General features: G+C 38.9%; 1 protein-coding gene across 7 annotated transcripts in view; it reads right to left on the bottom strand.

Annotated features, from left to right (window-relative positions):
- birc6 (baculoviral IAP repeat containing 6) overlaps positions 1–13608 on the bottom strand; it is a 143995-nt gene that overhangs the window by 17258 nt on the left and 113129 nt on the right. For all 7 annotated transcript variants that reach the window (XM_088086964.1, XM_088086969.1, XM_088086967.1 and 4 more), the window contains exons 67-70: positions 12434–12544; positions 10105–10322; positions 4688–4849; positions 1289–1366 (exon numbers count right to left, since the gene is read on the bottom strand). In XM_088086964.1, the coding sequence (XP_087943090.1) occupies positions 1289–1366; positions 4688–4849; positions 10105–10322; positions 12434–12544 (569 nt within the window). The remainder of the gene's footprint in view (positions 1–1288; positions 1367–4687; positions 4850–10104; positions 10323–12433; positions 12545–13608) is intronic.

Raw genomic sequence — 13608 nt, 5'->3', positions numbered from 1 at the left:
TGGTGGATTCAAAACTTCCGGATGATCCGCTCAACTTTTGAAGAGTTATGTGATGCAATAACAGCTCTTGTAGCTCCTGCTGCATCATGAGGGAGCCAGATCCTACTGACAAGCTCATAGCCATAGCATCATGTGACCTAGAAAAGACAAAAAAGTCTTTCCACTGCAGTTTTGCAAAATATGGCTTTTCTGAGTTGGCTGAAATACCACCTCATTGTAAGCATAAAAACTTCTTTGCAATAAATGGGATTTTTTTCTAAGTTGATGTTTCCTTTGGGCATTTTTAATATTGGCAATTTCAATTTGCACAATTTAAGAGTTAAGGGAATCCCGCCTAGTTAAGTATCTTTTTAACCACGCATCCATACGATAAATCTCAAAGTAAGACAACAAAAAAGATAGAATTATTGCCTTACAGTTGTATGCCTCCGGTCACCAGTCAAGTTTCTCTTATAGTTCCATCCAAATCATGTTTTGTGAGATCACCGTGACCATTGACTTCTCAGCACCAAATTCTAATCAGTTCATTCCTGAGTCAAAGTGGATGTTTTTGACAAATTTGAGGAAATTCCTTCAAGGCCTTCGCAAGTTATCGCATTCACAAGAATGACACGGCTGTGAAGTTACAGTGACCTTGACCTTTGACCGCCAAATGCTAATTTGTTCATCCTTGAGTCCAGTTAGATGTTTGTGCCAAATTTGAAGGAATTCCTTTGAGGCATTCTTGAGATATTGCACTCATGAGATAGGGATGTACGTATGTATGGACATCCTGAAAACAATGCCTGTGCCATCGCCAGCATGGAGACACATCAAAGTTTTGTGTGTTGGGCTTTTGCAAAAGTAATTTTAAAAAATTAGAAATTAAGATGACAGAAATGTTATTTACAAGACTACAAACTGAGGATTTTCAGAATAAAGGCAAACGCTATCTGCTATATCAAGGCTAAGAACAGATGGCATCTGAGCTCAACATGCTATTAAAGCCCTCTGATTGTCACTTGAAGATGAGCGATCTGTCCAAGCAGGCGTTTCCTCCAGGTTCAAACGATACTGGCTTGTGTTTGGTTTGATTAACTCCCACACCATATCAACAAAGCAAAGCAATATCTTGGCTTTAAAAGGGATCCTTCATGTCAGTTGTTGAAACACCAAGCCCATTAATACAGGGCCCGAGGTGGTGTAATGACAGGGCCCAGATAAACTACAGCCTGCAACACAAAGACTCAGACAACAGCCCTGCTGATCCATCCAGACAGCTGACTGTCCTGATGGATCTTCAGCTCACCTGTAAAAAGCTTGAGGTCTGTGGGTTCCATTTCTCCTCTGGTCTCCCGTGCCATGTGTTGAGGATACTTAAACAAACCTGATGAATACACACACAGAAAAGGAAAAAAAAAACAATTGATAAGAAGTTGATTTTAGTTCATGGCTCCATCTGTTGTTAAATTGGACTTGATAGCAAGCTTTGAAATTAACCTTTAGGGTCTGCTTTAACATTACACACACTCGTATTGCTCGGCGCACAAAATGCACTTCTCAAAATCAAGCTTTAAAAAATATTACACAGTAATATTACTTTCTACTTGCATTGAGTTTATTTTTTTAACCAACATCAGTCCTTATTATAAATACTAAATATTTATTAATGTTCAGAATTCAAAGCCTTTAAATTCCAGGTTTTCGTCATGATGCCACTATGTTTTAAGATGAAAAAAAAGAGAAGAAAATAATTATTTTCTGTTTGCTACATACAGAGTAGATTATTATTTTTGGATTATCACAGTTTGGGATATGTCAATGATTACCAGCAACTTTGATTTTTATACATCATTATATTTTGAGCACACACTCATACCTCTTTGCACACAAAAAGTGTTTTGAAAATCAGGCTATAAAAAAATTATTATACATTAATATGATCTTCTGCTTTCGCTGAGTTTATTATTTTGTTTAACCAACATCAGTCCTAATCATAAATATTTAAAATTCATGAATTTTCACAATTTTAACCCTTTAAATGCCTTTTTTTTCATAATCCCACTATGTTTTTAGATGGAAAAAAAGAGGAATTATTTTAAATATACAACATGCAAGGTAGTAGTGAAAATAACATGTATTTTCTCCAAATGCCAAATATAGTAAAAATGATGTCATCAGGTAGAAAATAGTTGAAATGACAAATTCTAAGGCAAAAGCCCAGAATGACACCCAGAAATAATACAATACATGTTTTTACGGTTTGATGGCTGTGGGATCAAAAATGTCAGTTTGAATGGGTTTCAATGGAGCATTTTTTGTACTTAACAGTCTGAATGGAACAATCTAGTTTCCACGGTGTATTTTAGACTTGTTGTCGAAGCTAAGCTGGAAATTCCAAGATTAATGAAAAATACACAATCTTGCCAAAATGTATGCCATATACATCAACACAGGCCAAACTATCAAAAAAATGATCAATGAAAAGCCTGTAAAATACAACAAACAGTCCCTAAAGGGTTAAGCAGTTTCTTATTGTTCCTATTTAACTTCAATTAATGCTCATTTGTTTGCTAATGAAATTGGTCCCGTCATTGATTTGCCTGTTTCCCACTCTGCAGCAGACTTCAATCACTGTGCTGAAGCAGTTTGAACCTGTTGCAAGGCTCACAGCTGCCCATCACCAGTTCAATTTTAACACCCCTCAGCAACAAGCTTCCTCTGATGCATCTCTCCTCCATTTAACTATCCATTCATCCCTCATCAGCGTGCTGAATGACAGATCCCCCTTTGCTCTACCTCAGCCCCAGGTATTTATTATAGCAGCTGTCTGAGCCCATTATTGAAATACATGTAGACTGTCAGCTGCTGCTTAATGAGGTGCTGCTGATGGGGTGAGCTTAGGCACCTTGACCCCTCAATGAAAGGAAGCCAGGAGCACAGAGGGAGAGCTACATATATTCTACCATGTCTGCGGAAAGCCTTGGGGGATGTCCACTGCCAAATGTCAATTTTAATTAAAAACTTGACGTCTGATGAGGACAGTTTTTAGAAACAGGGGGTTAGTTTGACACTTCAGCACCATATTGGGTTCTTGATGGACAGCCAGGCAGGTTCCTTTTCTTATCCTACTCACATCACCGTCTGTGGAGATAATCCTCAACACCAGGCTGACTTTTTGTCCATCTGAACTTGCTTTGTAGTCACTCCTTGTGTTAGCTATGACTTTGACAAATTCCTATTATAAAAATCCTGGAATCATATTATAAAAAATGATCATAATATAGTCCAATTTAATTTAATTTACATTAACCCTTTGAAACCTGGATTGATATCAGTTTTCTTCTGCTGTGTTTAAATGCCTTAAATGCCTTTCACAAGTATTTAAGAACTTTGACACTGTGCCAAAAATTGGTATCATTTCTTTTAAAAACATGTAAAAAAGGCAATGAGCAACTTGGCAAGAAATGTCCTGAAAATTGCAATAAAATTAGTAAAGTGTAACAAGAAAAGAAACCTGAATATGAACAGAGTGAGAGAAAGTAAATTACTATAAAAAAAGTCCAGAAAACTAGTAAATACAATTATTATAATAATAATACATTTATGAAATTATTTGTTTGAACTTTTTAACTTTTCATGTCATTTCCTTGTTATGTATTTATTTATTTACTTGTATCATTATTATTATTATTATTATTATTATTATTATTATTATTATTATTATTATTATTATTATTTTCTTTTTTATTTATTACTTTACTTTTTTGCGTTGATTTTCAGGAAATTTTCTCATAACTTCCAGTCATTTCATGCTAATTTTTGGAGGATTTCTTCTAGAGCTGCTCAAGGCCTTACAAGGACCAATTCAAATTCCAAAGGTTGCTCATTTCACATTCAGTGTAATAAAAGCGGTGCTATTCTTAGGCTAAAACTAGAAATAATTTGTCAATGGAAATTTAATTTTGGTTGTAAATACCAATTTTCAAATTTATCATTTTGGCAAAGATAATGTAAACACAAATGGTCACAATGGCACCCTTTATTTACAGTCATAACTTACGAGGGGAGCTGAGTAAGTATTGCCCCCAACTCAACTGCAAACAGATTTTTTTTTTCAAATCTGTTAAAATTTGGTACAAACATTTCTGTATGAGTCTTCTTGAGATGAGTAAAGTTCAACATGGCCAGTGCTCAGAAACAAAAAGCTGTCACTGAATTCCTTGTTGCAGAGGGAGAAACCCCTAAAAATATCAACAAAAGACTGGAAAATATGTACAAGGATGAAGACAGCCTTCGAAAAATATTCAAAAACTTTATTTTAAAAAAGCACTTTTATATTAACCTCAAGAAGACCCATGCAGAAATGTGTACCAAAGTTTATCAGGTTTGAAAAAAAATCTCTTCCAATTGAGTTTGGGGCATTACTTTTTAACTCCACTCATACTTAATGTTGTGGTTGAGATTTTTTGAAGTAAAGGGAAATTAGGTACATATCCACAGTCCCTGTATTACATACAGTAGCTGTTAGTTGGCACACCACCAGTTTGGATGGGTATCATTAACAAAATGTATTTTGGGTATCAGGGTATGATTTTTACTCAAATTTCATCCATCAGGATTGAAGGATTCAAACAGATCAAATCCTCCATTATGTTTAGATTTACTTGTTTGAAGACCAACATGAACAAGCATTTTTCAAACTTACTTTGCCATCATTGTAGAGGTTAGGGTTAAAGCGCACGCTGTGTCCGCCGGTGGTTTCCAGGTTGACCAGCGGAGGCGAGTTGGGATAGTCTTGTGGAAAATACACGTCAAACTCGAAGCAGCCGTTGGCGTATGGGGTGTCGGCTGGGCCCGTGATCAGAACCTGTAAACACACAGAGGAGGCTTTGATAAAAATGGACTGAGAAAGGGTTATTAATCACACACGCTGAAGGAGGGTTAATTAAAGAAAGGAGGACACAGTGATAACAGTAACTATGGATTAAACAAAGGCCAAACGGCAAAATATAATGGTGAAATGATGCTGACACTCTTTCAGGCTGTTCCACAGCCACATTGATTCAATTAACAACAAGGCTAAAGGGTGAAAATAGCAGAAAGAAAGAGAGCAGTTCTATCCACGGCAATCATGGCATTTGTAACCAAAGAAAATTTATGACTTGAATAAGTTAGAATAGCTCATTAATCAAAGAAACATAGGCACTGAAAAAATGTTATAAGGACCTGAGTTTACATTAGGGATCTGCATTGCCGTCATGTAAGGGAAATAAACTCAAACACGTCATGCTTAACTTTTTTGCTGCTTGATTCAAAGGAAAAGTCGCAAAATACTAATTTTCCAGAGACATTTATAAATCTGTGGATATTTTTTTTAAGCATTACAACACCTGTGAAAAACACTGATACAATGACACTGGCAGCGCATGTAGATGCAGCAGCCAGTAGCTCCTCAAATCCTTGCTACTTTTTTGCTATATGTTTCTATCTTTTGGATTCCATGGTCCCTTCAGCTGAAGCATGAGTTTTCAACGACAGAGAAAGCACTTATCCACAACATCAGGAAATGATCCCCATAATAAAGACGATGAGAAGTGATTCAGGCTCACTCAGCAATGGGAAATCAGAGACTGCTCTGCACACATCTTTAAAGAGGCATGGTTAACCCCTAACAGCCCTGATCAAGCTGTTACACTGGATGGGCGGACCTTGTTCAGAGCCGACAGGACACTCTGATGCAATTTCAAAAAATGCACTGCAGAAATTGCATGATGCTACCAGCAGCAACATGCCAAAGAACAGGATGGAATTTTCATGGCAGCTGCTGATTTTAATCAACTCATCCTTGAACCCCGAAGATGTAGCAGGATCAAGGACAAATTTGTATTTTTTTTTTTTTTTTTAAAGTAGGTTTACAAAAGAACAAATCAATCTTCCTTTTACCTGTGAAATGACTCGTTTCACTATCAAGATGTGATTCATTTGGTCATTACATTTGGTACGTCTAGCTGAAGGAATAACTAATTTTTATCCGAATTTAAGTTAGCGGAGGGTGAAATCGGAAGCACCTGGTTTGGCCAGTGTGAGTTAGCTGGTCCACTGCCAAAAGTCACATGCTTTCTATATGAACCCCACGATGGAGAAGATCTGGGTAATTTCACATCGCAGAAATCAAGCTCCTTTGCCTTCATCTGTCGCTCATAAGGATTTTAGCCCTATGGGCTTGAACCTTATTCATTATTATTAGTGTAAATACAAACAATCTAACAGTAATATCCCTAATATAGCATTCAGTGTCTATTTAAATCCAAATTAATATCTGCAGTACAGGCTTCAATTATTTGAGATTTAAGAAAAGACTGAAGAAAAATATTGCATACATGAGCTGTTTGGAAATCAAACCTAGAGGAAGACTTTAGAAGACACAATGAGAAATGTACTCTGGTGTAGATGCAGCATTGTAAAATGGCTGTTTGGTCAGCGAAGCAGCCCAGGCCAATATGTGGCTGATCCTCACTGGGCCTGTGCATTAGGGAGGATCGGCCAGCAAATAGCAACCCATGTGTAGCGCTGTACCAGCTCCAGGCCACTATATGAGCCTACTGGATTATTTAGGTGAATGTAGTGCTGCCTTAAAATGCCCCTAAGCACCATCTGTGGAGAGCAGTTACACTGTTTACTGCAGTGTAATCTATTCACCAAGACAAGCAGTGATTTTGGAGGCTGAAACAGAGGCAGTGGCAGCAAGCTCTCAACCATTTCATCAAAGGTCTCTTCAGGTCAGTTAACACTTATTGACATTTAGAGGTGATACCAAGTCAAAGGCAACTGGATATGTTGCAGATTTCTCAAAGATGTTTTATCTCTCATCCATAAAGTGCATCGTATCGTATCGTATCGTATCGTATCGTATCGTATCGTATCGTATCGTATCGTATCAATGAGTTCCTACAGTTCTTCGGACAAAACAAACACTGAACATGCTCAAGGCGAAAAACCAAGTGGGCCAACAGCACAGGTCAAGACTCAGCCCAGAGCCTAAAGAGCTCCGTACACATTATGTACATACTGAACACAGACTGGTGGTGTGAAATAGGAGTGAAGGAGGCCATCTATGTCAAAATGGAACAACCATCACTCAGAGGAGGAGTCCACTTGACAGCCACTTAATGGGTCTTCAGACTAAAAAGCTCTGTGTTACAGCCACATTAGGAGCTGCACTAGTGGGCATGATTTATGTATTCAGGTACCAGAGAGACATGAAGTAAGACCCAGAAAGTCCATTTTGAGAGACCGATCAATGAGCATGAGGGTTTATTAGATGCACAGCAGTTCATAATCTTGGATTAAGATAATGACTCATGCTCATTGTTTGTCCCTCCCTTACAAGTGCAACAAAGCTAACAAGAGAGTCAGGATGATGTCCAACAGTGTGTAAACACCCACACAGACCAAAGAAGATGTTCAATCTGCCAAAATACGTGAAATCCCCTTTGTGGGTACACCATAGGTGTGCAGGCCTCATGTGACTCAAAGGACTCTCACATGACAGCCACATATCGACTCTCAATGCGCGAATGACCCTGCTGTAGATACACAACTGGGACTCCGTACCAATCTGTGAAAACTGAGGAAGCTTCTAAAATTATCAGTGAAAACGGCTATAAGATATCTACATCAAGTCAGGTTGCCTGGCTGGAAGCTAAATACTACACAGGAGCATTTCAGGAATAGACTGCAGCCCCTTTTAAATTGCCGGTTAGAAGCAGGTATGTCACACAATCATTCTGCCTCACTGTTCTCCATAAAAAGTATGATCGCAAAATAAGGGGGGGGTGTTCTCGCCTTTAAGCCAACAGCGGAGGTAATTACAACGCCGTCATAAAAGGAACAGCCAGGAGGAGATGACCTGTCCATGGACGGTATGGGTGTGACTTTTTGACATGTTGTGAATGTGACCCACCGGGGGTGATTTAAAAAGCAGCTAGCAGCAGATAGCAGACAACTCAAAGAACAACAACCAAAAATGTCCCCAAAGTGGCAGAACAATGACGTCAAAAAGCTCCTTACTCTCAGGGCAGAGGACAACATGTTCCACGATATAAAGACAGTAAATAACTGTTAATGCTATGTTACCGTGCTGTTATTGTTTAAGAAACACTGCCAACCCATGTGTTATATGTCATAATAAGGCCACGTTTAGATGAGAACGGGCCTACTAAAAACGGAAAAGTCTTCTCTTGAGTTCATATGATAACATTGTGAGAACGATCCTCCAGTACACGGATCCACGAAAAAAAAAAAAAACCTGAAAACTCTGTAGTATACATGCTAGGACAGTAGTTGGCGGTGTAACTTTGTAATAACACACTGTAGACGGACACCACGCACCTGCACAAAAAGGCGTTCTTCTACAGAGCGCTGAATATAAACAAACAAGAAGATGGGGGTGAATGCACTCACCAGAACCAACAACTTTAATAACCTCAGCAAAGTCAGCAGCACAAACACAGCTCGGTAGTCTGCCATTTTTGTTATTGTTTCCCTCCAACTCACACATGGCTATGTGTCTGAAATACAATGCTCATGTGCAAGGTGCGGCTGTGACGTAACCATTCTCTCAGAATCCGCGCATTGCCAGTTTACACCGCGACCGAAGGGGTAGTGTTTTTAAAAAATTACACTCTGGAACCCGGTTTCGAAAGTCTGCTCAAAACACCATTGTCGTGTGAACGAAAGGCCAAACTGCAAGTTTAACATTTCATGCAATAACTGTTGCCTTGTAAACGGCCCCTAAAGACCAACGCTACTTACACCTTTTTTTTCTTCCAGGACACCAGCATGCTCTCTAAAATCACACACTGTAGTGACATTATGTTACTTGCTTCTGTGTAAAAAAGCAAAGGGGTGTCATGAAGGGATTTCATTGCGGCTCTACAGCACTATCTCTGTGTATCAAGGGCTTGCATTTTGTACAGGAGCTTAAGAGACATACTAGGATGCATGTGGATATTAGTTCTTTCAGAAAAATGTCCTGACCCTTGTCTAAACTACCACATCGGTCTTCTTCAGTGGTACTGTCAGTGTCAGGGTTTGTAAAACTCAGATGACTCTGCAACTGCATTTGCAATCCTTTTCGAGGCCTTTGAGCACCATTCATGCATTAACTTTATTTTGACATGAACATTCAGACCCAACACTTTTATTGCACTTCCAACCAAAGACTGGTGTGGAAGCATTTCAGGACTAAAACCAACTGTGCGTCTGTGACAGGGCTGAATACTTGCACCAATGCATTTCTGGCACTAATGTAAGGATGCAGGGTGAGGTAGTGACCCCTCACAGATCATAAGATTTCCACCTCATCAGCCACCGTCCCTTTCTGCTGATGCTGCCCCTCGGGCCATGCTATTCTTGGGGGAAAAGTTAATTTTGGTGGGTTTGTATGAACATGTTTGCAGAACAAAACAGTGCACTGCTGTGACAGGACTTTTGGCTATGGGCAAAGATCTTTCCTTTTATACCCCCTTGTGATCACTGCTAGTCTAAAATATATCACGGCTGTTCTGCTTTGTGATGAAATTACCTTTTGTGCTTTAAGGTCTTTCTTGATATCAAAATGCATGACTTGGTGACTTTTATCTACATTTTATGGCAAAGAGGGGAACGGTATTCCCTTAGTTGTTGTCATATATATTACAATTTTTCCCAATTGTGAGTACTTCCATTGTTTGTGCACCCAACACTCACTATTACTACAAAAGATGTAATGCTGTGATGTGTTTGTCTGTTTTCTATTTTGTTTCTGACTTTGTTGTTGGTATGCCGCTGCCTCGCTGTTATTTTGTTGAAACTGAGCTAAACAGATGAGGATTTTGACATTTAGCAAAGGAGACTTTGCCATTAATCAACTTGTGGGGTGAGAGCCATTTATTAAATGTCACTGGGAGAATGAGTAAGAGCTGTCATGACAAGTCGTATGGCAGAAACGCCAGATGCAGCAACGCTATACAAGTGTCCCATCAGTCTTACTCAGCTCTCAAAGCATTGGTCTCCATGATTCACCAGATACAACACTACACACCAAACAATGCTATGACACAGCTTAGAATGGTGCTTTACCTTCATGATGTCCAGTCTCTCCTCATCGCAGCGGACAAAGACACTGGACGAGGACGACAGAGGCAGAGAGGTGGACAGAGTGACGGCCTCCTGGGCGAGGCGGCGGGATCTGGCTGCGCTGTTTGTATCGCTGGCGTTCTTCACCTGAGACATGTAATGGTAGTTGACCTTGAACATCACTTTTCCATCCTCGTCTTCCGATACCATTTCAAAGGTGTCTGCAAAGACAGGAGACCAGATGGAGAAAGTTTTCAGAGGAATGTTCCCATTCTAAATTAAACAATGACCAAAAATAAAATTGTTTCCTGTAAACACTCAAAATAACATCTATTTGTTTTTTTTTTTACATTGGCCATGTTTAAATGGATACTAAGTCTAATTGCGATTTGAATACGGCAATAACGCATGAAAGAAAGGTCACTTGAAACATAAATGTGGGATATTTTGTGTTCCCTTCATTTTTACTTGAGAGCTGAACTCCTTACCTACAAGGTAATGGGGGCTGAGTAGTCGAATCACTGCTGAAGATGAATTGTGAAGATAAACCATGAATTGTGAAGACGCTCGACACCGTTCTGTTCTCCTCTTTAAGTCGATGCGGCCAACGCGTTCTCACTGTACCTGCTCCCCTCCAGTTCAACCACACCGTCTCAAGACATTTCTCTCATTTATGGACAACATGTGTGACTCCATGTTTGTATAATAAAAGCTCGTAAACGAGAGTAACACCTTGTGTCCGCGGTTGAACTGGAGGGGAGCAGGTACACTGGAACTCTAACATTCTAGAACTAACAACATTCTATAATTGCATCCCAACATTTTAGAGCTGTATCACTCTAAAACTGTAACAATCTGCATTATTATGAGAACATTCTAGAACCCTAAAATTCTAGAACTGTAAGGGTGCTTTCACACCTCCCGTTTGGTTGGGATAAAACAAACTCAGGTTTATTTGTTGGGTTAGTGCCTTTCATTTTGGCTGGGCTGATATTTGCTCAGCTTTCCTCTTTGATAACTTAAGATCCAGATGTCTGATAGCGAAAAATCCTTCATCTAGTTAAAAACTATCAAGATCTAAAATGTGTTTGGTAAAAATATGGCTAAAAACTGGATTAACAGTCAATCTATGACTGCTTCTTGCAGAGAACCACAACCCTGAAACATGCGCAAAAGGGATATAACGCCACTAAGCAACAGCGACCAAATGACACACCATGTCCTTGATTAAAATGATAGGTTTCTTTGGGTTTGAACAATTGACTGTATAGAAAGATGGAAAACATGACATCCTAAATGTGAAGCCAAAACATCTGGCTCACCCCCTGGTGTCTGGCTGCAGTATAGGTCATTTAACCCCAGCACCTCCATGTTAGCAGATGGGACAATGGCAAAACTAAAATCTCAAAATTACAGGTCTGTACTGTTTTTTATCCCAAAGATAGTCTCAGTCATTTAATGTTGCTAGCGATCAATGGCGCTGTCTGCAATTGGTGGGATGGGTGTATGAGCAGCTTGATACCACAGAGATCTCCACTGTGCACACTCTGGCTCCAAACGATGTCACCATTACAAGATGGCAGCGGTTGTATCTAGGAGATTTTGGATTCATTTTTATACAGCTGGAGGAAGTGGAGATGCATCATCCATTTCCACATACACTCTCTGGCTTTAATATTACTGGAAACATTTTGGATAATTTAAGTATACAACTAAATATACAACATTGATGTAGTTTCTTTTAGACACTTTAATGCGTAAATGTTACATATCATATGTTCAAAGCTTAGAAAAAAATTGAACTCGTAGTAAGTAGTAGTAGTCTTAGTAAGTTGAGTTTAGTTCAACACTCATATCCCCTGTCGTGTAAATGCGGCGACTCAATTAAAAGTTTTGTTACAGTGAGTTATAATCCAGCCCCCGCTCTGCCTTGAGTTTTCTCTTTCTATTCTGCCTGCACACTCAAGCAATTGTGTTTACAGTCACTTGCAATTACTTCAGACATCAAGCTGCTAACTAAATCAATTGCAAAACTTGCTGTAATAAGTCATGACATGGCTGAGTGGACAGTGATGGACAAGACAAAAGGAACGAGCAGGATGGGAACGCAGCCTGAGTCTGCCTCCCTCTCAGAGTGCTGGCATGAAGGCATAATGTATCAGATGAGACAGAAGACAGGGACAAAAGAGTGTGTATTTGGAGAAAGGAGGATGTCAGTGGAGAGCGGTGGGTTATGGAATAGTTTTTGCTGACGTGCACACAGTGAAATGTTTTAAAGCATTACAAATTACAAAATGTCGGTAGAAATGTGAATGCACACATGCAAACTCACCAAACTGCAGCTTCTTCATGGCAGCTACGTATTTTTCCTCCAGAGATCGTAGGATGGACAGGGGCTTGGGCCGACTTGACACCTTCCTTGAAGACTCCACCAGCTTCCTCTCTGCGAAGGAGGTGGAAACAAAATCATGAGGACAAGAGTGAAAAAAAACAAGAGGATGGAGGTATTCTGAGAGTAACTGTGGCAGCAAAACACCAGCTTCTATAGTTAATTTTCCTGTTTGTGACAACTGTACTGGGGGTGAATTGTTCAATAATTCAACTGTTTATATGTTATTAGGGCTTTAAGTTATGCTTAATTAAGAGTGTTGCCATTTTGAGTGACAGGTGGATGCCTTCTGTTGACTTGTGGCGATCATAGCAACAATGTTGATTAGGTTAAACTATGATTGAAAAAATAACAAATAAATCTACCTTGTACCTTGTTAGGGTTCTATGGTCTTATGAATATATGGTATTATTATAAAAATTCTCTAAACTTAAGGTTTCATAACTGATTCATAAGCTTTCAACCAAATCTCAAAGTCTTCAACATCTGTTCGCTTGTGTACAAAAACTGCGATGTGGTAGAAAGCTCTTGAAAAATCAAGTAAATAGACCTTAAGTTGGGATCATTTTGTCACATTATGATTTCTAAGGTAGAGAATGAACATCTACAAACTTCCCATAAAATCACATACTGGCTTAATTTCTCTCACAAACATGGGAGGAAGGCATCGAAAAATTAAAAAAATAATGACCCAAAAATTAGCAAGAAATAAGTTTAAAAACAAAAAGTACAAAAAAAACTAGTTTAAAAAAAGAAAAAAAATCTTTAAAATACAATAATTCTGTAAAATAATTTCAAACCTTGCTTTTTTTCAAAAATAACTTTCTAAATCTAGTAATTTCTTGCAGTTTGCAGAACATATCTTGCTAAGTAGTTCATCTCCTTTTTCCCATGTTTGACAAAGAAATAAACCAAAAAGCTCTGGGTTTAAAGTTGAAAAACCTTTAAAAGGTGTTTTGTGAATGCAGCACAAGAAAGTAATGTTTAACTAGGTTTCAAAGGGATAAAGAACAGAACTACAATCCAACCCTGGAAGCACAGGAGGACTACATCTGAGCATCACTTATTTGGTTACCGTAGTTAGCACAGGCACATTGATGGTTCTTCACGTCTCTTCA

This window comes from Plectropomus leopardus, chromosome 13, assembly GCF_026936395.1.
Source record: "Plectropomus leopardus strain MGB_pleo_1.0 chromosome 13, ASM2693639v1, whole genome shotgun sequence".
Classification (NCBI taxonomy): Eukaryota; Metazoa; Chordata; class Actinopteri; order Perciformes; family Serranidae; genus Plectropomus; species Plectropomus leopardus.
Note: the sequence above shows the minus strand (reverse complement) of the source record. Positions and strands in the feature narration are given on the sequence as shown.